The sequence below is a fragment of the Aspergillus puulaauensis genome, chromosome 3 (genome assembly GCF_016861865.1).
Source record: "Aspergillus puulaauensis MK2 DNA, chromosome 3, nearly complete sequence".
NCBI classification, from domain to species: Eukaryota; Fungi; Ascomycota; class Eurotiomycetes; order Eurotiales; family Aspergillaceae; genus Aspergillus; species Aspergillus puulaauensis.
This window is the reverse complement of record NC_054859.1, coordinates 256,256-281,030: the sequence shown is the minus strand read 5'-3', so window position 1 is coordinate 281,030 and position 24,775 is coordinate 256,256. Positions and strand designations below refer to the sequence as shown.

Below are 24,775 nucleotides of genomic sequence, written 5' to 3'. Positions count from 1 at the left end.
CTGCAACTGTTAGGCGAGCACAGGCCCGTGGAGCATTTCCTTCAGCGGCCGCGCAGCATTACAATGCATTCCCTACGTCAGTGCTCGACTCCGACAGGTCCACTTCCCCTCCGTGGCACGGAAACTAGTCATTTTACTGATTGACCTGCATGACAGTTCGCTTGGGAGCAGGCCAGATCAAGTTCATGCGCCTTGACGAACCTGTGTAGGGTGAAGCGCCTGGCGATCACCTATCGGGCGTCGGCGTTTGCGGTTGATCGACGCAAAGGCTCGTGCCGGCCCACATCCGCATTCTTGCAGTTCGACAGTTCGTCAATGAGGGTGTTTGAGGAGTAAGAACTGTGGGGTTGGAGCTGAAGACAGGGAAGGCCAGGTTCATGTGGCGTTGACTCGACATGTGAGGTTCTGGCGGTTGCCTGTTTAAGGCACCTTCATCCCTACAGCTCTAAATTACATGAACTAGTAATGGAAGCATAATCATGCAGTCATATAGAATATCAGGAGTTAACAGGAGTTCTGTTGTACTGCCAGATCGCTTTTACATTGATTTATTACCCCAAGCCCAACAGATATCACAGCGCATTTACTGCAAGCGAGGTGGATCCGAACTGTCATCACTTTACAAGCATGCATGAGGCATTTTCGCGACTGGGGGATACCCTGATAGCCTGCGGAGCTGCTCGCTTGATGCGAAGAGACATGTTCATCTCATGCACCGCATATATCATACTGAGGGGTTCATGCACGGAGCCCCACGAGACAGCTGGATAAGTGGGGATCAGTACATCTAGAGGTCGGCGACCAAGGTATCACCGATAGGGAGGAATACTAGTAGCTGAAACGGAGGAGATCGTGTGAGTGGATTCTATAGATCGAGTGGGGGTTGGATGGCATCGGGCGAGGGGGTACAATGGGCCCCTTCGGTGGCAGTTTGTCTTTGACAAGTCCATATTTCCCCTAGTTTCTCTGGTTTTCTTTCCGAAGCAAATGCCCCAGCATCTGTGATTACTGGAAATCAGTGTCTTCACAGGTGACCTTTATATGTCACACTGCCCAAGTCTGCCTGACATCAGGCCCTGGTTGCCTTCCTATTCGGGTCACCCTGCCTCACATGGATGTCCAGCGTGCTTTTTACACTCTCACCATGCAGACAATAATTTAAAGGCCTGCTGGTGGGTTCCGCCTTTGTTAGAGTCTATAAAGCTTCGTATCTTCAGAGCCCAGCCATCCCATGAGTTGCTGTTCCCATCCCAGTTTCTTCGTGATTTATCAATATATATAGTTGTATGAGTTCTGGAGATGAATCAAGCCATTACGCCTCCATACCGGACGTTGAGCTGGAGTCGGTCGGTCAGGCATCTCGATGCGCTAACAAACTGCCTGCTACCGACGCAGGACGGCAAGGGCCCGATACACCGGAAGAAGAACATGGCCCTACGAGTCGCGATCTAACTGCAGACACGCAGAGCAGCAGTACGCAGGTCGAGTCATCTGGAACGCTTCGCAGCCGCCAAACCCAGCAGTTCCCCATCCCTCATCAACGTCAGGACCAAGTGCATGGTAACCATGACAGTCCGTCCCTGGCATCAAAGCTATGAGCCTTCTGTGTAACCAGAATCTGGGCCACCCGCAGTTTTTTGGTCCTCACAGCCACTGTTGTATTCGGTTTTGCGGTATGGGTTGGTATGAACTTTACCAACTTTTTGACCAAGAGGGCAAATCAAACCGTCCTCTACAACGCTTATCAGGACTGCGAGGTGAGTGCTTTGTACAAGATTGGAGGGTGTTGAGCAATCTGCTGACGGATAATGGTATTCCTAGGATATCCGAAAGACCAAAATTATGTGAGAACGTTATCAACGCCGGTATGGAGAGGTTGGCCCTAGACAAAAGTGAAAATGGGGCAGGTATTGCCGGGCCAGAATCCGCACACGGAATTTTGTATTATTCTTTCGAGGTGGCCAGTTTATCGGGCGGCCAGTATATACAGTTTCAGTTCTCATCGTTTTGATGGCCACGCAAGACACAGATGAGAGCCTGGAATGGGTAAGCTTCACTTTTAAGGGATCCGTGTTAGGAGAAGATTTAGTAGACCCGTCAGATATGGCACTCTGTATCCTTCCATTGCGGTAGGCAGGACTGATCATGGACGTCGAGGTTGTTATGGGCTGCGTGGCTCTTATTCTCCTTTGCATGGGCTGGGTCCCAGTCGGGTCTCTGATCCACACACCCCAGGCCATTGCTAGATGCTTTCATACTCCATCAACGGTCATTATTTATGTATGCGCAGGGATATTGAGCTTCAACGCTCTCTACACCTCCGTCTGCCTATAACGGGCCATCCACCCCATCTTACCCATCGCTATCGTTTTGTTTTGCAGCCAATTCTGTGCCTAAGGACACTCGTGTTCTCCTAATGCCTCTTACCGACGATAACTATCTCTCTCTGACCGCTGATTACGTCCTGCTGTTGGCTCTGCCTTTTCTATGTGGGCCTATGCGTACGGCGCAAGGATTATGCCATGGTTCAGATAGAGTGTTTGTCAATCTTACCGACTTGGGGCAGAAGATAAAACGAAAGGTGTTTATCATCGCAAGTTTCATAGGGACTCTCTTTGATTTCTCTTACCTAAGTTATATGGTAATGCTATTAGGAATTTGATATTCACTAACGGAGTGCAGGCTCTATTCAGAAACGACTATATGTATTGCACGGCTTCTAACTAATATATAAAATCCTTTACATATAGAACATTGAATCATTTATACCCCCATATAGCATGATATTTGACGTACCTTGTGGTGTATACACCACAGCAAAACCAAACTAGCAAGCGCCGAATGAATAGGAATAGAAAGTGGGGCGAGAATATATGAACGTATCTCAACTCCATAGCGGACGCAAACAGTCATCTGGACTCAACCTTCGGAGTTGAAGAGGATGCCAGAGACACAGATGACAATCTGTACTTAAGTCACAAAGCATCAGCCAGACAGCACGACTAACCAATAGATCTCACCCTGTTCAGCTTGGTCAAAAACTCTGTTTCATCTATGTCGTGCTGGTGAGCTGCACCCCCAGACACTAAGCGATAAAGCCTCTTCCAATTGACTATTAGAGGAAATGACCTCTGATCTTTCGGGACGTCGCTGGCTTCGAAGACCTGTTCGACCTCATTTCTCGTTGTGGTGATGTGACGTTGTCTGGCCTCAGTTGCCGTCAAATCATGCCCGTCCGCATTGTTGTCAATGATGTTGTTTATCAATTGGTCAGACTTGGACCGTACAAGATGAACCGAGAGCCTGTGGTCTGTACCAATTGCCAGCATTCCTAAATCAACCTTCCAATCTATGTGTCACTAACGATTTTCACATGGTATAATCTGAAAAATTGTTGATAACCTACCGGCCCAAGCCTATCGGAGTACACTACAAGGATGCAGTCGTATAAATGCAGTTTATAGCGATGAAAGTATGCCCGCGTCGGAACCGACAACGTCTCTGCACCAGGGACATCATGAATATAAAAGTCTTGTGTCCCCTGTCGGAGGTATCTTTCCACCTCACGCGTTGTCTCCGTCGTACCCACCGCAGCAGCGCCGGGTGCTCCATTTCGAACTCCCTGCAATGCATTCACGAGCGAGCTTTTGCCTGACCCTGCAGTTCCGACGACAGCAACATGCATACCTGAGGGCCACTCAGCTTCAAGTCTTTCCTCTCGTATTCTTTCGCGACGTTTGTTATCCTCTGGGTCGCCGCTCCACCATTTCTCTCCCGCAGAACCTAGCAAGACGGCGGCAAAGACACCAACGGCTTTCGCCCAGTTGGACTTGTTTGACTTGAAACTGCGAGATATACCGAGATCGCCGCGTTGAGCGCCGACTTCGCCACGAAGACCGTTCTTGTCGTCATACCGCGCTCCAATTGTTGGGAACAGCCCCCCAGGATTGTGCCGGGCGTTGCGGGATCCGTCCACTAGTGGACCGCGGTTATGAACCTGCCAGTGGGTGGTATCAAGCGCACCATTGGTGACGCTTTCAGGAAATGAGATTATTTGTTTGCTGGGGAGGATGGGTGCGGTCCACGCGGAGGATGACGAGGTTGAAGTATAGTCCAGGCGAGGCATTGAATAGTCCTGCCCAAACAATGAGAATTGCCCGGAAGCTCGCTCGGACCCAAATAGATTTGGCCCGTTTGATGAGAATGAGCCTGGGTCGAAAAAAGACGAGCTGCCGAAGTTTGACCCTGCTCCACCAAAGCTTGATCCTCCGAACCCTGAACCACCAAAGTTCCCGGACCCAAACATCCTAACGTGGTTGAATGGTGATACCTTCTAGGGTCGGTAGACAGGAGGATGGCTTCACAAAGGGATAGAATAACATGCGAACAAAGACAGAGGAGAGAGAGAGGCATATGTTAAAACACCTATCCTACGGAGATCTATCTGTATCTTATATACAGTTGTTCGATTCACCCCCTCTCTTTGTTTCTCCTTTTCTCATCCTCCACGACCCTTCACCACCCCTCCAAGTGAGATTGCGTCACGGCGGCAAAGCGAGCCGGCAGACACGATAACCAATCTCCTGTTTGTATCTGGTAAACGCTTGCTACCTCGTACCCAATCAATCTCTGCCATCTGGGGAGCCGGTCACGCACAGCTGTTTTGCTTATTCTACTCTAGGGATTTACGGAGCATCGGGGGTTCTCTGAAATCGGGGCTTTCCTCACATCGGGAGTTCTCTCACATCTCCAAGTTCCGACTCCCCGAGGTGGCTTGATGATAGACACCCAACCGAAGGCCAAGCCAGCTAAGGAAGCAACAAACCAAGGCATAAAGCGAAGTAACTGGTGACCGATTGGACGAACCTGCCGAGAAAAAAAAAAAAAAAAAAAAAAGGACACGCAGGTGAGGGAATCGCCGATTGCGCACGGAAGACGGAAGGGAGAGTCGCCGATAGAAAGGATACGTACAGATGGGATAGCAGAAATATAATTCATATCGATGGCTGTGAGGTAGGGTACGTTAGGGCTTTAGATGCATCCATAAGAGAAGAACCCCTGATGCAAATCTGGTCCGAAAATTTATCGTCTTGTACATACATAGTCCTCGGATCGATGAAAAGTGGAGTGAACTTCGCAACCCGGCTCTGCTCTGAGCCATGATGAGGCTGTATACATTACTGCAGGAATTATGGGAAATTCCCTTAACTTATTTAACAATTTGGGTCTATGCCTAGACGTTATTATATTATTGGAAACGCCCCTTCCTTTGCTATCCATCATTGCGGGTTTCTTATGGCTTTCTGGAATTTCTTTTACCCAACCGTTATAGCTTGCAAACTTACTATCGGAACATTGAATTCAATTCAAGTTCATTAACCCGCACTATCGGAACATAGATTATATAATAGAAGCGCCGAGCATGGTATACGGTAGAGTTCCTTATCGATAGAGAAATCACACTGATACATCTCGTCAATGTGGACGGTACTTATGACGTCTCGGATATACCGTGGCAATATTACGGGTCAGCACTCCATTTTGATACTTGAATGGCATCGTATGAATTACTAGCACTATGTACTATACTGGCTATGTCCAGGGCCGATCAGGCAGGCGGGTTGATATCAACAACCGGCACAACGGTATCTTCCAAGCTGATGGCATCCTCACTACTCTCTCCAACGCCAGAGTACTTGTTCAACCAGCCAAGGACCTGCTGGTGCCAGACAAGGCTGTTCTCGGGGTTTGTAACCCTACATTAATTAGCACACCTGAACAAACATAAAAAGAAAGAAAGAAACATACCAATGATTCTCATCCGGAAAGTTCAAAAACCGACTCGGCACCCCCCTCTCCTGGAGGACATTAAACAACGAAAGCCCCTCCGCCACCGGCAAGCGATAATCCAAATCATTATGGATAACCAGATGCGGCGTATCAAACCGCAGAATGCGCTCAGGGGCACTCGGGTCAAACCGTCGATAATTCTCCCTCGCGCCCCAGAACGTGCCGTTGAACTCGCGCTGCATGAACCACAGTTCCTCCGTTGAGATCTTGGCGTCTGCGACGAATGTCCCGTCGTGGGTTACAAGCGCTTTGAATTTTCGGCCTAGATCGCTGCCCTGGATCCAGTTTACCATGAATCCGCCGTACGAGGCGCCCGCTGCCACGCCGTTCTCGGTGTCGATGTAGGGGAGTTCGTCGCGGATGTATTCCCAGCCTTTGACGAGGTCTTCGTAGGGGGCGCCGCCTGTCGTTAATTAGTTAGCATAGCTAGTACGAGTTTGTGGTATGGTGGAAGCGTACCCCAGTTGTTCTGGATGGCGTCGGTGAGTTCATCGCCGTATCCCGTAGACCCAGTTGGGTTTGGGGCGACGACGACGTAGCCCTGGTCGGCGAAGACCTTGGGGTTCCACCGGCTGCTCCAGGAGTTGTACCAGGCGCCTTGGGGACCGCCGTGGATTAGGTAGGCGAGAGGATATTTCTTGCTCTTGTCGAAGCCTTCGGGGTAGATTACCCAGGCGTGGATCTATCCGTGCGTTAGAATTTGTTAATTGATAAGTCAGGTAGTGCCTACGTCAGTCCAGTTTCCGGTGAACCAGATATCGTCGATATCCTTAGGTCCAAGGCCGCTGAGCTCGGGGTCGATTTCGTGCGCGGAGGCGAGTGTCTTTAGCACGCCCTTCTTGGGGTCGAGGCTGACAGTGTCGACGTACCAGCTCGAGTACAGGGTTGATCCGGTGACGAGGAGGGTCTTGTTCGGCAAGAGATAGTAAGCAGACGCGAACTTGCCCTTGGTGAGTTTGTCAGGTGCAAAGTCATGGCCAGTTGCTTTCTCAACAGGGACGAGGAAGAGGTTGCCGCTGCCCTGGTCTTCGGAGCCGACAACGATAGTCCGGTCGTCAGTCCACTTGAGAGAGTCGGGTGAGCTGTCCCAGTCTGTTGCGAGGGCGGTGATCTTCTTTGACGCGACGTCGTAGACGTATATCACACGGCGGTCGGCCTCGTAGGTATCCTCTTCCATCTGGAAGTAAGCCAGGCGTTTGCCGTTGGGCGAGAAGGCAGGGTTGTTGGAGTCGCCTGCGATGCCCTTGGGAGCATTATCCGGTCCGTTGATGGGAGCAGCAGTCTCCGAACCATCGTGAGGAACGAGGTAGATGTAGGCAGTAGTGTAGTTGGCCTGGGGGACATCAGGAGCCTTGCTCTTGTATGCGACCCATTTGCCATCGGCCGAGATGTCATAGTCGGACGCGCCTCCAAACGGAGGGTATGGCGACTCGGCGTTCTTCACCGGGGAGACGAGGTTCTTCAATCCCCCAGCAGAGACGAAGCGCGAGTGCTGGCTTCTTCGCAGTTTTCCGGAGAAGACCGCATTGAAGGTGGTGTCGAGGTAGTAGTCCCAGTGGCGGACGTAGATGCTGTCGTAGATGCGGGCAGTGCTGAGAGCAGTGGCAGCGAGCTCCTCGTTGTACGCAGTGCCATTGGGATACGACTTGGCGTTGGCGATGAAGTTGACGTCTCCTGATCCTGTGGTCGCAATCTTCAGGCCAGAGAATGCAGCTGGCAGCGAGGCGGCCTTGTATCTACGGGGGTCAGCGTCAGTCTTCAGTCTTCGCGAGGGTTAGGAGGCGTACCCTGAGCCAAACCTGGAGACTTCCGACACCCAGAGCTCCGAACCACCAGGGATGTTGGCATTGGAGCCATTGATGTATAGCACAGTCGAGTCGGTCAGCCAGACCACCTCGGAGACATCGCTGTTGTTGGTGAGGGGGCGGATGTTTCCTGATTTGATGTCGAGCAAGCTCCACGAGGAACTGGACTCGTGCGAGTCGAACGAGTATTGCGAGCTGGAGAAGATCGCGACAGTCTGCAATTGTTAGGGAGTCCTGCAGAAATCGGGTGTTGTGCTTACTCCGGAGGGATTGGGGATGGCCTCAGATCTGCGGGGAGCACTGATCAACTGCCTACGCGTGTTAGCTAGATAGGTACTGCACGCGACAGAAGACGTACTCTGGAGTCAGAGCCAGCACAGCCGAAGCTGCAGCAGCAAGCGAAAGCCACCTGAAAGCAGCCATTGTGAGAGCCGACGGTGATCGCACGCTGCAGGCAAACAAAGACGAAGGGGGCCTTATTTATAGGATGAGGGGATGGTGTAATCTGGGCCGAAGATAACCATGGACAGGCATCTCCGCACCAGAGGCGCACGGTCTGGCATGTTTTGGTCCTTTGGCCCTTACTGACCTTCCTATTGCAGAGGCGCTTAACGCGTCCTGGAAGGGATCAGCCGGATCCCTGGCAGAGTGGAGTGAGACAAAGCATTCCAGGCGAATCTGAGCCTGAGACTGCAGTTAGTCTGCATCTCGTCTGCATCCTGATCTCAACAATCACGCCTTCAAGGTTGCAACGCCAAGCTGCATTATATTCAATTGCATGCCGGCGCTGAGGGCAGGATGTAACCTCTGTCGGGGGCAATTTAGTCCAGTCCCAGCCAAATAGTCCCCAGTGAAATTAAACCAGCGCCAGCCAGAGTGAATGCACAATGTAATTGCTGCAGCTCGCGTCATTCTTATCTTCAATTGGTTTTATTGTGACATCGATCGCATGATAAGCGAGGAAATGACACTATCGCTGTAATATTAGTTTTAATATCGGTTTTCATTAAAGCTTAATATGCACGACCTCATCGGCGGGTTCCGCCGCATTCCAGAATATTCCCCTGGATTTTCATTCTTTTCTTATAAGAGTAGCTGGAGCAGCTATATTCATTATTTGCATATCTTCGGGCACGACATAGGAAAACAACCCAAATAACTTCTGCGGTCTTGTGCCCTCAGCATTGATCCATGGAGCCAAGACGCAATAGATCCTTCAATAGCACAATAAACAAATAAACACCATGTCAGGTCCCGCCAATCAATTTGACATCTCAACCAACAAAGAAAACCGCAATCTGCCCACGATAACTGGTACGCACACATCAGTAATAAATATGCGTCGGAGCAGCGAGGCCGTCCTAAAAGGCTGAGTCGCTGCCTGTAAATAAGTATTGGGTTGGAATGATATTCTCACTAATAAGAAGTCAAATTAAGTAGATTTACGATGGCAGTTACGAGGATATATTTCCTGTCATCCCGAGATGTCTGAAACCAATTAGTTCCTGGGGTTGTAGAGTACCTATGCCTACGGCTTTCCTTACAGCCCATATACTATTCATTTAAACTACATTTGTCGGATAATTAAACATCGCCATCAACAACGTTTATTGAATGCAACACGTTACCTCGACCCCGGATACCGTAAGGTTCCGAGAAAGACAGTCCAAAACAAAGTCAGCATCCCGACCATGACGGTGGCAGGTACAGAGGCATTTTGGAGGTCTTTTCTATAACCCAACGGGAGCATCCACAGAACGAATAAGACCAACATAGGGAGCATACAGCCGAGATTGTATGCGACGACCCACCGAAAGCAAACAATCTCTTGGGCGTAAATTCCCCAGAACCGCTCCCGCTTGCTCCCATGTTCCTCCAATTTAGTCTTTTTCTTGGGAAGAAGGGCAAGGGCATCACTGTGGCCGCTTGTATGCTGTCTGCATGTATGAAACATATGGACCGGTGAATGGCTCGGCGTATAACAGGCATAGAACCTCGAGTAGAATTCATGCTCGGTTATTGGCGGGATGATATCCATTGGCTCTGGGTTATACTCGTAGTGGTCTTTGCAGGGTGGGTAATTATCCTTCAGCTTCGGTGCATACGCGGAATCGTCGAATTTCTCGAACTGTTGGGAAAACTTGGTGAGAAATAGAATGACAAGTACGAAGGTAACAAAAAAGAATACCTGGTAGAAATCGCAGTGCGAATATCGCCACACGCTGAACAAGTTCCGCAACCACCCGCGCAGCCGACGATACTCTGTGCGGAGCGACTGGAAGAATGTATTATCACAGAGTTGGCAAACGTCAACCTGGGACATGAGATATCTGTCTGCTCGCTTTACTAGAAATATTACGTATCTCTCCTGCTTCACAGTGCCCTGTACGTTGGTGTTCAGTTGGTGCGGTACTCGGACAGATACTCCGCTCGACTGGGATGGGGCAGCAGGGGGAGGTGGTCCGATAGAACCAGGCTTCGGCGCGTTCGATTGTAGATTTGTGCCCAATGGCCGAGTCGGAGGATTGCTATAACCGTGGCTCGGACGGTACTCGGACGGATTTCGCGTTCTGTCTTGTGCTAGCAGTTGCCTAAGGTCCTGTGTGCTCATATCGTCAGCAAGATACTTGTCAAGGCATTGTTGAACCTTGTCTGCCACGGCCGTAGTCAGCTCTATCCATCGTTGCTGTCCACACTGCTACTCTCGAGTCAGTCCATGCCTACCAGTTCGTGGAATCCCCAACATACGCATATCCAGTCCAGCCTTCGTTCGTCGGGAGCCAGAGTCCTCCTATACGGTCTCAGTGGCCACCAATCCCACTTCATCTTGGTCCATTTCTCTATCAGCCCCTGGCAAGCATTTACCCAACCCTTCCTTTCCTGATGGCTGAGATACATGGTGTACGGAGAAGCGTACTGCGTCTCACTGATGATTGTGTGGTATTGATGACCTTCTCCCGGAGACAGACGGTTCGATTGAGAAAGACGGACCATTCGTTTCTTCAACCTCTGATGCAGATTTGGATATATAAGGTAAAATATGTTCTCTCGGAGGGTTTGATAGGACTGGCTCTCGACGAGAACCTGTCGAAGCCGTTCCAGGTTCGGGAACTCGAAGTCTATCCCAAGCTCATCATCTTCACTATCGGTATCTGATTGTGAGTCGTCATCAGGGCCTCCATTGGGATCTCGAGATGGGCGTTTACTTTTCTGGTAACGCTCGCGTCCCTGCTGCAGATATTTCTCTACCTTGGCCCGATGGTCTGTTTCATCCGGCACCGTGCTTAATTGCAAATTTCCACCGTCCTCGCCGGTAATGGAGGCGCAAAGCTGGTAAGATACATTATTTGAAAGGCGTCTGATAAAGAGTGGTGCAACATGCTTCTCGTACGGTTCGGGTTCAGACTCCAGTTTCAGCTCCTGGGACCACTGTTTGAGAATTCGGCGCAGCTTATTCTGGAACTTTTCCCTGGGTATAGCCGTCCCACGTAAAGCCTCTTTCGCACATGAATCTATCAGGTAGTCGTCGAGTAGTAACTGCACCACCTCTGCAGTCCCAGCCGCAGTCATATCTGTGGATATTGCCGACGTGCGACTTGATTGTGACTCATCTGAGAAGAGATCTTCAGAAACGCCGGACTCGGAGTATTCATCGGCCAGATCTTCGTCTTCAGGCGCTTCCAGGGGCTCGGTCTGGATGTCAACTCGGGGCTCATTTCGTGGCTCGCTTTCCAGTTCAGGCACGTTTGCATCAGTTCCTGGCGTCGAGTTGCTCATAAATTCGACTTTCCCGCAGCTCAAACATCTCTGATGTTGGCAACTCGAACAATAATCGCTCGTCAAGGCCGGGTTATTCTGGTTTCCGCAAGCGCAGCATTGCCACCAATTATTCATCTGCCCGCTAAGGAGGTGGTCCATGACAGTTGCAGTATGCCAGCTTGTAGAGTTGGCGGTTACGATTTGGATGTTTCAAACTAGCGCAACAGGCTGCTTTTATGGGGTTGCAAGTTGTCAGCAGGGTGGCGAAGGTTTTATTGCAGACAAGGCTGTGTGCGAGTTCGAGCTGCAGATATCGTCAATGGTTGGACCACGAAAGTGGCATATCCCTACCCCGCCCTCCGAGAATCAGCCTCGTAAAGCACATATCACGACGATTGGGCAAGGCTAACCTCTCATGCAAGCGCCCAATCCTCGCATCAAAGCATGCTAAGACTTCGGTGGCAGGGTGGGAAAGGAGGTATCACAGCCATGTTTGTTGGTGAAATCGATTTCGAGAAAACTGTATCATCCGCTTATGGTCAAAGTTAATTTATGTAAACCCCGCGGGGTAACGAACCGGCCTCTGGCTTCATTTCATTACATCCTACAGTGGCATGGCTATCTGGGCCAGCTGTGCGCTTAGCAGCGGTCGGTGGCTGTGCCGGATCGTCGCCATGAAAAGGTCCCCATTAGCGGTGCGATCGCATCGGTCTGTTCCTGTTCCATTAAGGCTGGGGCATTATTGACGGGGTTGCCTGGTACCTGTCTCTTGGTCACGGAAGCATGAATGGTGGGAAGCCAGTCTCAATGGTTCGGGCTCCAAAACCGAGTTTGAACTTCCGTCGCGTGTTAATCTCAATACTAATATTAAACCTCTGTTTAAACTGGTTTTCGGAGGAGATTATTCGTTAGTCATCTAGGGTCATCTTTCTGGACCATCGAGATGTCGATGGTTCGAGCTCTCTATCGCTAACCCTACATTGATATTAACCGCCAACAAACAGGCTCTTCGATGCGCTATTCACATCTAAGTCGGCGGAGAGTTTATACCTAATTCCACCCTGCAGGGAGCCGGAACATTTCTGTCCTGTCACTCGATGATGAGTGTCGATCGGTTTGTATCAGCTTTCATGGCCAAGCGTGGGCTACTGCGATCATTCTCGTCGGTAGGAAACTCCACCTGAAACATCATATAAGGCTGCATCCAAGTATGGCAGCCCATCTGAGTAATATATAATTAACGAATAATGATATGACAATTCAGTCAAATGGGGAAGGGGAGTTTAGTATACCAGAGTCCATTGCACCTTCCACTTGAGGATTGTTTCAGTCGGAACAGTCATACAGAAGGTGCGATGCTCACAGAATGCAATAGGAAGGAACCGTTCAGGCTGAACTGTCCGTTGCGCTTTCTCTCTTGGGAAATCCGGCACTTGATTCATTTAGGAAGGTGTGGTTGGATTACGGTATTTGGAAGGAATGCCCGTCTCTGGTCTTCCCTCTCTGTCTTTCTCTGCCCTCAGGTGTAATACTTACGCTGTCCAACCCCGTGGTCCAGTCTGCGGATGACAGCAAATGCATATGGGTGGTGTCGATGGCTTGCTCCTAATCGGGCAATGGTATCGCTCTTCAGCTCGATTGGCTCTGTACTCTTCAAGGTCGGTTGACGCAATGTGTCTTTCTATCTCGTGACTTCTTAGACTTTTAAGTTGTCGTTTACAATGAGCCTTTCTTGGTGGGATGTTGGTTACAGAGGCAGAGGTGACCGTTTTGATCACTTTTGGTGTCATGTCAATGTTTTCGATTCAATCAAAGCTGGGTATGACGTCCCGCTGTAATAGGGCTTCCGGCTTGATGTTTTGTAGGTCTATCCATGGCCGTACTAATTCTTTGGCCACGACCGCCCAAATTCTACATTTAATAATGAACTACTTTCATCAGAAGTTTGGTAAAATTTAGATGTAATTATGATTAATTTTTAGGGTATCATAATGGACGGCCAGCCGTGACCATCCGAGAAGCAAGGTAGTCTATAGTCTAAACAAAAGAAAAATTCCGTCGAGTTGTCCGAACACGCTCTGCGCCTTTCGCTTGATCCAATTTTTTGTTTTTTTTTGTTTTTTGTTTTTTGTTGCGTTAGAGGTTCGTTCGTCGTTGTTGTTGTGTTCGTGATTGGTAGCCAGCACGCGATCAACACGATATAGAGCGATCGTGTTTCATGCTTGATCTTCAAGCGTAATGGATCATGCGGTCCTGGGGAGCCCACCAGCTGTGAAACAGTTAGATACAGCTAATAAATAGTATAATTGCGCTCGATGCTTACCTAGGGTCGAGGCCCTGACCAGCCCAGCGTCCAGCAGGGAAAGTGTACTCATCGTCCCAGTGCTCCTTTGCGGCCAACCCGGGACCCCATTGTTCCTTCATGGACGAGAGGCGCTTCTTGAGGGAAACGGAGATGGAAGAGGCCTTGCTGCGGATGCTGCTAGTTTGGGACTTGTTGTCCGTCGAGGAGACTCGGCTCATAGAGAGGTTCGCCATGGTTGGTATATTCTTAGATGTATAGTTCGGGAGGGTGGAGTGGGTGGAGATGTTGTTGTAGTGGAAGTATTGAACAAGTATTAGACAATAGATAATTATTGTAGTAATGTTTTTTTGATGATATCTAAATTCAATGTTCACTTCACTGGGGATTCAGGGCTACTTATAGCTTTGAGGTGAAAATTCTCGACCCTTGATGCCTACCCAACGGCCGACTTTTTTTTGTTTTTTTTTTCGCCGAGCGATCTCCAGGACATCGCCGAATTGACTCATATTATCACAAACACCCAGCCAAAGCTCGCAAAAACCGTCCCTGACCCACCAGAGCTGTAGCAAGATTTTTGTCAACACCCTTGCATCATCCTTCATCACACAGGCCAAACACAAACCAGACAGCGGCCAAAGTTTGCTCGCAATTGCAGGATGAAGCACATGGACAGCGCTGTCTCAGCTCTGCGGATATCAGTCAGCATGATTGCATAAGGGGTATTGTTGACTGTGATTGGCTCAGTAGGTCTTCCTCATTGGGTACAACTACCGCATAACTCACGTAAGCCGCCCATGACGTGTTTTATCTATCACCGAGCGATCTCCGGGATATCGCCATCTTGGTGGCGCCGGTGTTTGGCATCGAACATTCGACCTGACTAACTGTCGCAAATTTTCCTGCTCCGAGTCTATACCGATTATCAAACCTACAATAGAGCTTGTGATAATGATGTGGCATTATTTGCCGTTTACGGTGGTTATCTAATGATCTAGCTACTGTCAATCCAATGATATATTCCAATCCTTACCACGCGCTGCTGGAAAGTCGAGAAACATTCCTCGACTCCTTCGTCTTCGCCTTGGCAGACATTCCCAAGAAAAACCAAGAACTATGACTCAACACCTATACTGAAAACTAGACAATCGCCACCGCTGCTGGCTCGTTTTCGCCGTTCGTCGGCGATAGAAGCAGAAAGAATACCTGCGTCTTCGCCATTCTCTATTCCGTGCAGTGGCGCTTCACATGCGAATGCAGTTCAAAGCGCTCTCGGCATCGGCAGAAATGAAACCCTCGGGGTCTATACGGAAACACCGGCGGCGCCATCGGAACAAAGTCTTGGCGAGAGACTTTTTATCGGAGGTCGGGACGCATAGGGCAGCCACTGCCTGAGATGCCGGAATGGTGTGAGGCTGGTCGGAGATTCGGAAGTCGGAATGTATCACCTCGTCTCGGTATCCCGACTGGGAATAGACTGTAACTGCTAAGGGTCCAAGCCGATAAAGACGGGTCGGTCCGTAGTTGGGGAGAGGCCGGTCGCACTTGCCGTGAACATGGTCTTCCTATTTTTATTTATTGTTCATATATGGAAGGAGCGATGAAGGTCCAGGTCTATCGCACCTGCCTGGTAAAGAGTTGTGGACCAAGGAAGGAGCAACCAAGGGATTCAGTCAGGGAAGGCGAGTCCCAGCCATTCATGACACGATGGAAGTCTGACGAGGTACTTGGTAGAGGAATATCTAGGGTATTTGTGTAGCCGGACAATATACTAACCTAGCCAAGCAGTTCAACGACTACAAGAATTCACTGTTCTATTTCAGTCGACGAGTGACAGCGGGTGGGTGCAGTGGAGCAGTCAACGGTCCGCGCCACACGTCACAGCTGGTAAGCTGGCAGTTTAACTTTATAGCCAGCCAACGAACTATGGTTCAAAAGTGCCTAGATGCTTCCCCAGGACGTCTGGCCATGTGACATGTGGCGACAGCTGCAGACTTCAACTAATCTAAGGATTGATCCTTGCTGCACTCTCCCGCCACGCAAGAGCCAGCATTGACTCCTCCGCCAGGCCATCTAATGAACAGAACCACCCGGATATACGAATGATGCCGACCAAGAACTGCAGACGACCTGGTTACTGCGCTCATGGCGGACCTGCATCTGACGCCCCCCGGACTCGTCTACGGGCTAGACAACGGTGTCCCCTTCGCCAGGGAAATGATTTTTGCTGTCTTTCTGGCCCTCGCCCTTTTTAACTCCGTGGAGCTCGTCACGCTCACATGCTGGACATTTAGTCAATATCGCGGGTTATACTTTTGGTGCCTTCTTAGCTCTTCTGTCGGCATGATCCCATATGTCGTTGGTTGCATCCTCCACTATTGGGCCGGTGCACCTCTAGGGCTCACCCTGCCTCTGTCCTGGATCGGCTTTGTCGCCGTTGTCCCCGTTCAATCTTTCATTCTCTACTCCCGACTATTCCTGGTCTTCTATCACGACAAGTTCCTCCGCTGGCTTCTGGTGGGGATTATTATTTCTTCTACCCTCCTGCTCATCCCGAATTCGGTCGCCATGTATGGCTCGGCTTTTGTAAGTTCACCGACTTGGAACTACGCCTACGGTGTGACAGAGCGGCTACAAGTAACCGGATTCTGCGTCCAGGAGCTTGGGATCTCCATGATATATATCATGTCAACCGTGAAGCTCCTCAAAGTAAGCCCCGAGGGAAAGAACCGCGCCAAGCTCATCTTGTACGAGTTGTTGGGCATCAATACAGTCACCATCATTCTAGACATCGCCATCATCGTGGTGGAGTTCTTGAACTACTACACCCTTCAGGTTTGTTTGAAGGTGTTTGTTTACAGCGTCAAGGTTAAGCTGGAATTTGCAGTCCTGGGCAGACTCGTCGCCATTACAAGCACGAGGCGGGCAAAACAGCGCGATCGCGTTCGGCGGACCTCATTTATTGGGAATACCCATGACCTGTCCGACTTTACCAATGGAGGCGCGACTAGTTCGGCTCAGGGACCGGCTTCGCTTGGTATGGCGGAGGTCGATCGGTCCAGTCCTACGAGGAGGGCTTCGGGGAATGTACCACAGCCTAGTGCTTTGAAGGAAGTGAGGTCGGCAACTATGTGATGTAACTATAATAATATATATATAGACTAGGCAATGAACTGCACAAAACTAATAATCGCAACAACGTGTACAATCATGTCCATGCCATGATATATCCAAACAATACCTTAACTTACGTACTCCGTATATTCCAAACCTAACCAAACCCAAACCCGATATCTAGCCTCCTACCGAATAACCCTAAACGATCGAATATCTCGCGCAATAGTCTAACCCAATCCGCCTCTTGCAGCCAACAGGCTATCATTACCACCATGTACAGTCTTCCAATGATGGTCGAGGTTATCCCGTCGTTTAAATACAGCGCCACAGGCCAGACAAGCAACAGGATAACGCTCGAGATGCTGCGTATCGACATGGCGGTCCCTATCTCCCTTCCGGTTGAAGGTTTGGCCGCAATCGCAATTGCAATTCTTCCATTCGCATCTGAATACACCGATCGAATGCGAGTTCTCGAGCCTGTCAAGTGTTAAGTTAGTCCCTTCTTTTATGCGTAAGCAAGTGGGTGGGGTTAGTTGGGTGACCTACCGTCTTTCGTAGGGTCTTGCTTGCGAACGTCCATTTCGGCGGCCTCGACGTGGTGCTCGCGGAGGGTTACGGGGGGGGCGGTCCCTGTTCCTGCAGCTGACCTGGGATTGGGTCCTGTACGGGGGGATTGATGTTAGGGAGTGTTTGGTTGATGCCATGCATGTTGGCAATGTGGCTCTGCAGAGATGGCTCATTAAAGCCGCCGGTCAGGCCATTCGAGTGATCGTCTTGGGGTAGGGAACCCAGGTCGGCCGAGTTAAAACCCAAAGCCTGGACCGGGTTCTGTGCGGGACTGAGAACGGGCGCTGGTGCGTAGGAGTGGTAGAATTGGAGGAGATAATTGAACATCTCGGTCTGGGAGAGTCCATGTTGAGTATCAAGACCCATGGACTCCATTTGGTTCGAGGTTCCAGAAGGCTGGTTGTATCGGTCGCACCAGGCAGTAGATGGCTCATCTGATTGGTCAGGGAGGGACCACCCAGTATTGGGAGGAAAGTACGGCATGGTAGACAATTAGGCCAAAGGGCTGAGAAATATATTATTTTCTGTAAGAGAATACTAATGCGAGTTAGTTGATGAAAGAAAGAAAGATAGAAAAGAGAGGTGGCTGTTTAATGGGTGATGGGGGGTTCACACTTCAGATACTGTATAAATTATAATAAGTGACTGAGGTGGGAGCCCACTGCGTTTTAAACAGTGTGTGCAAACTTCAGGCAGAGGGACAAGGCAGAGGAAGAAGGGGAGTAGGTACGGGCAGTACGGTAAGTTACACCGTAGGTAATGGCTTAGATAATGGCCGAAGCTCTACATTTAACTAGTTAGCTGAAATTGCAGTACGTTAACTAACTAACCAACTAACTAGAGCTCTCCAGCTTAGGCGAGGAACTTGCTGGCCTGGGGAGAAGTAGAGCCAGTTAAATCATCCCCAACATTTTATTTTACCGGGTTACTGGTAGAAAACCAACGAGGGTTACTGCACTCCTTGTAGCCAACCTGCCGTTGGAAGGAACCCAAGAGGCTCTTTTCATCGAGGCTACGTTGGTATCTGTATAAACTCCCTGAAGAAATCATTGATAATGACTAACTGTTAACCAAATTCTAGGACTCAGGCATAGCCTACCTTGTCATATCCGTGCCATTCCATACCTACACCAAAACAAAACCTCAATCTACTCCGTCCCATCCAACAATGTTTTCCCGCGCCATGCCTTGTTCCTAAGTAGGCATTTCCCAAATATAAACCCTTCGCCTACCAAATGACGCCTTTAACCAATTGAACAGCCTGTACAAAGTCTAATTCGCTTCGTGAACACGCTGCAAGTGCTGGTTCAGGTTATCCTTCCTATTAAAAGCCCACCCACAACGCGGCCTGGGACACTCGAACGACCTCGGTGAGAGATGAATGGTATTAACATGTCGCTGCAGCTCACACTTGCGCGAGAAGCCGTCGGTGTTAGGGCAGTCTTCCCATTTGCATTTGAATCTCCCGGCGACGGGTTGTGGTTTGTTTACCCTGTCAGCAATCAGAATGTCAGCCCGTGCACTTGATAATCAAGAAACGGGTCTGGTACCTGCTCTCCTGGGCTTTAGACCTAGGAGCTGCCCGGCAACGCCGTGGGTTTGATGCCGATATAGCCACAAGAGGCTCCTCCGTTTGTACTTGTATAGGTGGATCAACACCAAAGGGCTCCCAGGGGGCGTCAGGTACAGTGGACCGGCTGGATAACTGGGACTGGTTGTTGGGTGACCCATGTGCACTGAAATCACCCAATCCGTCATCCATTGCCTCTGCGTCTCGGTGTAGGGCGCGAGCTTGGTCATCGCACGGGGGAGTATATCCGGGCTCGAGTATCGGTGCGGAGCTCTGGGGAACATGATGCGGTAGTGGGTTATCGAACAGAGCAACGTCATGCCAATTAATCACCACGAACCCTGGTGGAATGCTATGTATGGGTGGCGATGGATTGGGGGTACCAGAAAGATAGCGTGTAAAGTCATCGCTCAAGCCGGAATGCCACTCAGAGTTGGATGGCGCGGAAGTCATGATTTAAGAATCGATAATAAAGCTCCGAGGACTGTAAGAAAGAAGAGGGTTTGCTCGTAGCAATTGAACGAGGATGGTGTGGACGAAGGGTCGATTTATACCCATCTATTACGCCTCGCCATGCAAAGGCGATGTATTAAAACTCCCACATTAATACAGGAGCTAGCAGCAGCATCGTATGGCCAAAACATGCTAAATAATTTAGCCTTTGCAGCGTGATTGACCACAGTGATTGACCACAGTGATTGACCACAGTGATTGACCACAGTGATTCCAGTGATTGACTACAGTGATTCCACAGTGATTCTACAGTGATTCCACAGTGATTAACCACAGTGATTGCCAGTGATTGGCCCCAGTGAGTGGAGCACAGTCTGAGTGGGTCGGCGACAGTGGCCGCCTTGAAGCACCGCCAATCAGCTGGCAGCCGAACCTGCAGCACGCTTTCACTGGGGTTCTCTCTCCCTGGACCAGCAAATCAACAGCTCGTTGCCTTACCAAGATCGCCGCTGGGGCTGACGTTGGATCTCGCAGTCGCTCGAGATTTCACCACCACAAGGCGTAGCCCCCTTTGGACCGCGAGGCGGGCCCAGGGAAGCAGCCTTGGCAAGATAATTGACAACGGCGTTTCTAGACGAGAAATGTGATGGTCGGAAACTGGTTGTTTTGGTCCGGCATACCTACTAAAAGTTTACAGAATATCTCCTACTTCAGTCAGCCGCACAGCGACAATACAAAGCACTATATCCCGTTTGTGTTCAACCATGGGAAACAGTTTGAAAGACACGAAATAAAATGGGTCATGCGTGAGTCGAACTAGCGGGCTAAATTGTGGCAAAAGCCGAAGATAAAATGCGACACATGCAAGGTAGTGGCCTCCAGCTGCTCCACATAAATCTGGCCACTAGTTATTGAATTACTTTGTACTTTCTCTTTCTTTACCCCATTGGTTATCAGGTTGCTGGCAGTTATTTGGGTAATTGAAGCTTCAAGACCTTGTCACCATTAATTTATTAGACTGTGCGTTCATCCTTCTGCCGCTAGTGAACCAGGTTATGTCTCTTCTTTCTAGTAACTGTCGATAGCAAGGTTTATGTATCTCTTCCATTCTAGCATTCCTGACGCGCGAAGCTTGAATTTATAGCTTATAGAGGCAATTACTGCAGGGACTAGACCCGAGTATTTCGTTAAGCCTTATAGAGATAGATATCCCAGTATACTAAGATGGTAAGTGAGAGAAATTAACCCCATCGCTATCACTGACCAAGGCCCGTGTATGGGCCGCTATAAATCCTGGCAATACTGCATCTGCATCTCAACTTGTTTTAAATGGTGGTAGGATGATAATGCTGCGCAACGCAGATTTGTATCCTCCCAAGACAGCCATGGAAATTAACCTCGGTGTGCTTGGAAAGGAGGCTATACGTGACGATTAGGAGTGAAAGCACCAGCCTGGTTCGAAAGGCCAGATTCGGATCTCCTAGTACCACCCGCAAGGATGCCAGAGCCACGGAAGAGTGCGAGGCGTTTTTATTCGTAAAGCTAGTGGGTAGTGCTGGATCTGGTATATAAAGACTGCAGAGTAGCTGGCCGAATTTCAAGTATTCACTCGACTAGTTTTTCAAAAATTGTTATTTCCTTGAATTATCAACGGAAGCCTTGATAATGAAGTTCACCTTTGCTTGCTAGAATCACTCTGGTGGCCATGGGCCAGGATCAAGTTATGATTAGAACAGTAAGGGTTAAACATCTCCAGTATTTTAAGAACTGAACATGCATCGCAGACTAACATCTTATAGCAGATCCGGCTTACAATAAACTACGGCGAGGAATTCACGCAGTATGTTCAGGAGGGTTACAACCCCTGGGCGATCGGTATGTTTCAGTACCCAAGCATCGATTCTATTTCACAGACACCACAAAGCATGTCGCAACCTAGGGTGTAGAGGATATATGCGTCAACCAATGGAATCGGAAAAGAGTCTGAATAACTATGAAACCCAAAGCCCCTGGATCTGGCAATTTATGGGGGCAGTCCGACCCATACAAAGCAATCGGCAATCTAGATAATCTATATCCGAGCACGAGATTCCGACTGCATGATTATGGCCTGAGGCAGTAAATAAGTTCTCCCTAACTATCGAATTTTGGTGAGGGTACTGCCGTTATCTCTGGAACTCCAAATTCAACTCCCAGCTTATCAACTGCTTACTCTGTTTGGTGAGCTTTCAGCAGTGCTGAGGGGCTATCCAGGGGCCAAGTTAGAGGTGCTGCGAAGCTTGACTTCTTGTTGATGGAGTAGCCAAATTTAACTACTTTCGGATAGTCGATTCCTACAGTGATGGAAGAATCGGTCTATTTGACTCAATTCGGTTCCATTTTCATAGCAATCCGTGAAGTTGAGATTTAAAAGAGAGATAAGATACTCGTTAATTGAGAAAAGCAATTCCGTTGTTCTTCAATCACAGCCGATCGAAACAACCGAGTCAATATACCTAGTGGTGTCTCGCCTCCCGAATTCCTCCCGTCAAACCACAATGACTTCCGATACAAATCTCAGCTTGACAGTAAAGGCACTACAGGAACGCCTCAATCTTCTCGAAGACAAGCAAGCCCTCCACGAGCTTCTCGACCAGTACTGCAAAACCCCGGACAGGCATGACTTTCGAGGCCACGCAAACACATATGCCGAAAATGGGCAACAACAATATGGCCCGTGGGGACCCGTGAAAGGCCGCGACAACATCGCGCGAATGATCGAAAAGAATGAAAGCAACGTTGTAGATCAATTGCATTACATGACGAATATGCGGTTCGAAGTCGATGGTGATACGGCTACTGGGTCCTCATATTTGATTATGGTCGTTATCAGAGATGCGGAGAAGCGGACGGATACTTTGTGGCAGGGAGGCCCCTATGAGTGGACGTTTGTGAGAACGGAGTCGGGCTGGCGGATCAAGACGATGAAGCTGCAGGCGACTTGGATGAATCGGGAGGATCCTTTGGGTGTCTTCAGCACAGCGATGAAGGTGTGATTTGCCAAGTAGATGCCATTGGAAAGCAATGAATTGCATCTCAACACTGGGTCTTTGTGACAAATGTCAGCTCTCGGAATGTGTCAAACTCGGATAATGGCTTAGATAGATGCTTTCCAAATTGAATACATGAGAATATTTGGGATAATACTCTGTACATCTTGAAATTCAAAGAAGCTGTCTTGGACTGAAGTCAACTGGCGACCTTCCCTCCTCTGCCCATTTCCCCCATTCCCCCCCCCCACTAATCGCCTTTCTATGAGCTTTTACTCCATTCGTTACGTTTGGACTGCATTTCAACAATTCGTGAACTCATAGAAGATTTGAATACTGGTCAACACAGTATTCCAACTGCAACAGTTAAGAACGAGTTTGGATTCACTTCGGGGATGCAATCCATAGTGAAGTCATATGTCAACTAATGGCTATGTCTGAGGTTATACTCAGTACGGGGCGGTCCATATGTAAAGGCGATCTCAGGGCAGACCACTCTGTGATATCGCAGCGGGATACGTTTCGTAGAGACTTTTCAAAGTGCGCTCGCACAGCCTGAACATAGACAATGGGTGCATCTTGTTGTTGCCTCTGGCAGATTTCAATTCCATCGCATGCACCTCCTTCGCTAGACTGAGTGCGGTGACAGCAATACCAGGCACCAAAATAACGTCAAGACGGTGGCGAAACAATTCGACAATTGATGTAATGTCGCGTGCCGCGTCTGACAATCTGACATTCCACACGGAGCAACTTGTCTGTGGCGAAAAGTCTAAGGACCGAAAGAGGTAGCAGAGTGCCGAACGGTGTAGTAGATAATAGTCCATCCGCTGTACGGCCAATGAAACTCTCCTGAGATCGTCCTCTGAGTTGATAGCGGTTAGTTCTTCCCTTAGCTCAAATGAATTGGCCCCGGGTACCCTTGCGGCAGAGTCAAGGGAGCCTTCTGTAGACACCCCCATCGTCAAGGTGATTGATGTGTTTGGCTGTAAGAGCAGAGGCAATTGCGGATCGATAGTCTGTGTCCATGATGCATGATAAAAATCATCCAAGACCTTCCCAGCCTGAAGTCCCAGTTGCACAGCGAGTAAGAACTGGCGGATGATTGCATGCTGGTTTCTAGAATCAAGCATTGACTGTAGCGACGCCAGTGCGGGAAAGACCCTGTCACTGACGAAGCAGCAGCATAAATCCTCTTCTGTCAGAGGCTCGACCGTACTATCCTCGTCTTTGATCTGTCTCGGTCTGCGTAGAGCGAGGCTAATGCGGATATCTTGGAGATAGATACACCACCATAGCCGTCGATGGAGTGGAGAATGTGGCGCACTTGACCTTTGATGTAGTCCGAGCCGCTGGGCTGTGGATATGGCGAGACTGAGCCAGTAATGGGAGTCTTTTGCATAGTCACCCTCATCTTGCCACGAGCTCATCAACAACAGGGACTGTATTTGTGTGATAGTATCCGCCTCTGCCCCCAGGTTGCTCTCGTAAATCATCTATTCTCCCCCATCAAACATTAGAAAACTGGTCGAACGAATGGATAGTCGAGCTCGTTATTACCTTAGACTTTTGGAAGAATGTCCGCCTCAATTCGCGGTGCGACAGGCAGCCGGGATAGCATTTATCGGGGGAATGAATAAACGCAGCTGCAGCAAGCATTATGGATTGGGCCAGGAGCAAAGTTGTTGCTGAACCATCTGGTGCATTCAATACCTTGTTCAGAGCGTCTGAAAGATCTAGGGCCGGCAGGGTCGGATGCACATACAAGCAAAAAGCCTGCAACAGTTCGCGACGCATAGCTAGGTGTGGAGCTTCCACGGCTCCCTTTAGTCGGAGGAACTGGGATATGGGAACTGGGATATGTCTAGTTCGTTGCACAATATGGGCGTGGAATTGTTCTGCTTTCCTGGCCGGCTCGGCGTATCTTCTGATTGTAGCAATTCCGGGAGCCCTTCCTGCACTATAGCCTTATATCTTTTCTTTGGGCTTTTGGTGTTGGTCTCACCAGGCCAGGCCTCATCGTCGGAGTCGAATTGTAGAGTGTCACCCAGAAGGTAGGTAGATATAGACAGTAGGTGGTCCAATGGGTACGTCGAATCAACTCCTGCGATTCCTGTCATAGCCCTGGCGACCTTTGTCTTCTTAGGTTTATACGAGTTATCGCCCCTTCCTGTCAACAAATGGAAATGAGCGTCAACTGAATTCGAAGCCATCGTCGCTTTCGGGAAGACTTCGGGACTAACCTTTGGTGTTCTGGACATGATGGCGACTTATCTTCCGACTTGATCTTTTCGGTGTCCGGTCTTTCAACTCACATGTTTTT

The 24,775-nt window shown here is 49.4% G+C and overlaps 11 protein-coding genes across 11 annotated transcripts; 3 read left to right on the top strand and 8 right to left on the bottom strand.

Moving 5' to 3' along the window:
- Nucleotides 1-2,919: 2,919 nt before the first annotated feature.
- Nucleotides 2,920-4,306, bottom strand: APUU_30116S (uncharacterized protein; the record flags this gene model as incomplete). The annotated part of the gene is made up of 3 exons (XM_041701173.1): nucleotides 2,920-2,964; nucleotides 3,021-3,341; nucleotides 3,407-4,306. The coding sequence occupies 3 exons, from the start codon at nucleotides 4,304-4,306 to the stop codon at nucleotides 2,920-2,922; spliced, it is 1,266 nt and encodes a 421-aa protein (XP_041554085.1).
- A 1,302-nt stretch (nucleotides 4,307-5,608) lies between these two features.
- Nucleotides 5,609-8,078, bottom strand: dppV (dipeptidyl peptidase DppV; the record flags this gene model as incomplete). The annotated part of the gene is made up of 7 exons (XM_041701172.1): nucleotides 5,609-5,756; nucleotides 5,809-6,253; nucleotides 6,310-6,532; nucleotides 6,581-7,586; nucleotides 7,638-7,870; nucleotides 7,916-7,967; nucleotides 8,014-8,078. The coding sequence occupies 7 exons, from the start codon at nucleotides 8,076-8,078 to the stop codon at nucleotides 5,609-5,611; spliced, it is 2,172 nt and encodes a 723-aa protein (XP_041554084.1).
- Nucleotides 8,079-9,279: 1,201 nt separating this feature from the next.
- On the bottom strand, nucleotides 9,280-11,432 carry APUU_30114S (uncharacterized protein; the record flags this gene model as incomplete). Its single annotated transcript, XM_041701171.1, has 3 exons — nucleotides 9,280-9,783; nucleotides 9,844-10,350; nucleotides 10,404-11,432. The coding sequence occupies 3 exons, from the start codon at nucleotides 11,430-11,432 to the stop codon at nucleotides 9,280-9,282; spliced, it is 2,040 nt and encodes a 679-aa protein (XP_041554083.1).
- A 2,211-nt stretch (nucleotides 11,433-13,643) lies between these two features.
- APUU_30113S (uncharacterized protein) lies at nucleotides 13,644-13,952 on the bottom strand (the record flags this gene model as incomplete). Its single annotated transcript, XM_041701170.1, has 2 exons — nucleotides 13,644-13,683; nucleotides 13,738-13,952. 2 exons carry the CDS (start codon nucleotides 13,950-13,952, stop codon nucleotides 13,644-13,646), a joined length of 255 nt encoding a protein of 84 aa, XP_041554082.1.
- Nucleotides 13,953-15,304: 1,352 nt separating this feature from the next.
- On the top strand, nucleotides 15,305-15,690 carry APUU_30112A (uncharacterized protein; the record flags this gene model as incomplete). The annotated part of the gene is made up of 2 exons (XM_041701169.1): nucleotides 15,305-15,439; nucleotides 15,502-15,690. 2 exons carry the CDS (start codon nucleotides 15,305-15,307, stop codon nucleotides 15,688-15,690), a joined length of 324 nt encoding a protein of 107 aa, XP_041554081.1.
- A 171-nt stretch (nucleotides 15,691-15,861) lies between these two features.
- On the top strand, nucleotides 15,862-16,851 carry APUU_30111A (uncharacterized protein; the record flags this gene model as incomplete). Its single annotated transcript, XM_041701168.1, has 1 exon — nucleotides 15,862-16,851. One exon carries the CDS (start codon nucleotides 15,862-15,864, stop codon nucleotides 16,849-16,851), a length of 990 nt encoding a protein of 329 aa, XP_041554080.1.
- A 136-nt stretch (nucleotides 16,852-16,987) lies between these two features.
- On the bottom strand, nucleotides 16,988-17,413 carry APUU_30110S (uncharacterized protein; the record flags this gene model as incomplete). Its single annotated transcript, XM_041701167.1, has 2 exons — nucleotides 16,988-17,310; nucleotides 17,380-17,413. The coding sequence occupies 2 exons, from the start codon at nucleotides 17,411-17,413 to the stop codon at nucleotides 16,988-16,990; spliced, it is 357 nt and encodes a 118-aa protein (XP_041554079.1).
- Nucleotides 17,414-17,445: 32 nt separating this feature from the next.
- APUU_30109S (uncharacterized protein) lies at nucleotides 17,446-17,883 on the bottom strand (the record flags this gene model as incomplete). Its single annotated transcript, XM_041701166.1, has 1 exon — nucleotides 17,446-17,883. The coding sequence occupies one exon, from the start codon at nucleotides 17,881-17,883 to the stop codon at nucleotides 17,446-17,448; it is 438 nt and encodes a 145-aa protein (XP_041554078.1).
- Nucleotides 17,884-21,960: 4,077 nt separating this feature from the next.
- On the top strand, nucleotides 21,961-22,458 carry APUU_30108A (nuclear transport factor 2 family protein; the record flags this gene model as incomplete). The annotated part of the gene is made up of 1 exon (XM_041701165.1): nucleotides 21,961-22,458. One exon carries the CDS (start codon nucleotides 21,961-21,963, stop codon nucleotides 22,456-22,458), a length of 498 nt encoding a protein of 165 aa, XP_041554077.1.
- A 476-nt stretch (nucleotides 22,459-22,934) lies between these two features.
- Nucleotides 22,935-24,111, bottom strand: APUU_30107S (fungal specific transcription factor domain-containing protein; the record flags this gene model as incomplete). The annotated part of the gene is made up of 2 exons (XM_041701164.1): nucleotides 22,935-23,948; nucleotides 24,013-24,111. 2 exons carry the CDS (start codon nucleotides 24,109-24,111, stop codon nucleotides 22,935-22,937), a joined length of 1,113 nt encoding a protein of 370 aa, XP_041554076.1.
- Nucleotides 24,112-24,278: 167 nt separating this feature from the next.
- On the bottom strand, nucleotides 24,279-24,713 carry APUU_30106S (uncharacterized protein; the record flags this gene model as incomplete). Its single annotated transcript, XM_041701162.1, has 1 exon — nucleotides 24,279-24,713. The coding sequence occupies one exon, from the start codon at nucleotides 24,711-24,713 to the stop codon at nucleotides 24,279-24,281; it is 435 nt and encodes a 144-aa protein (XP_041554075.1).
- Between the last annotated feature and the right edge of the window lie 62 nt (nucleotides 24,714-24,775).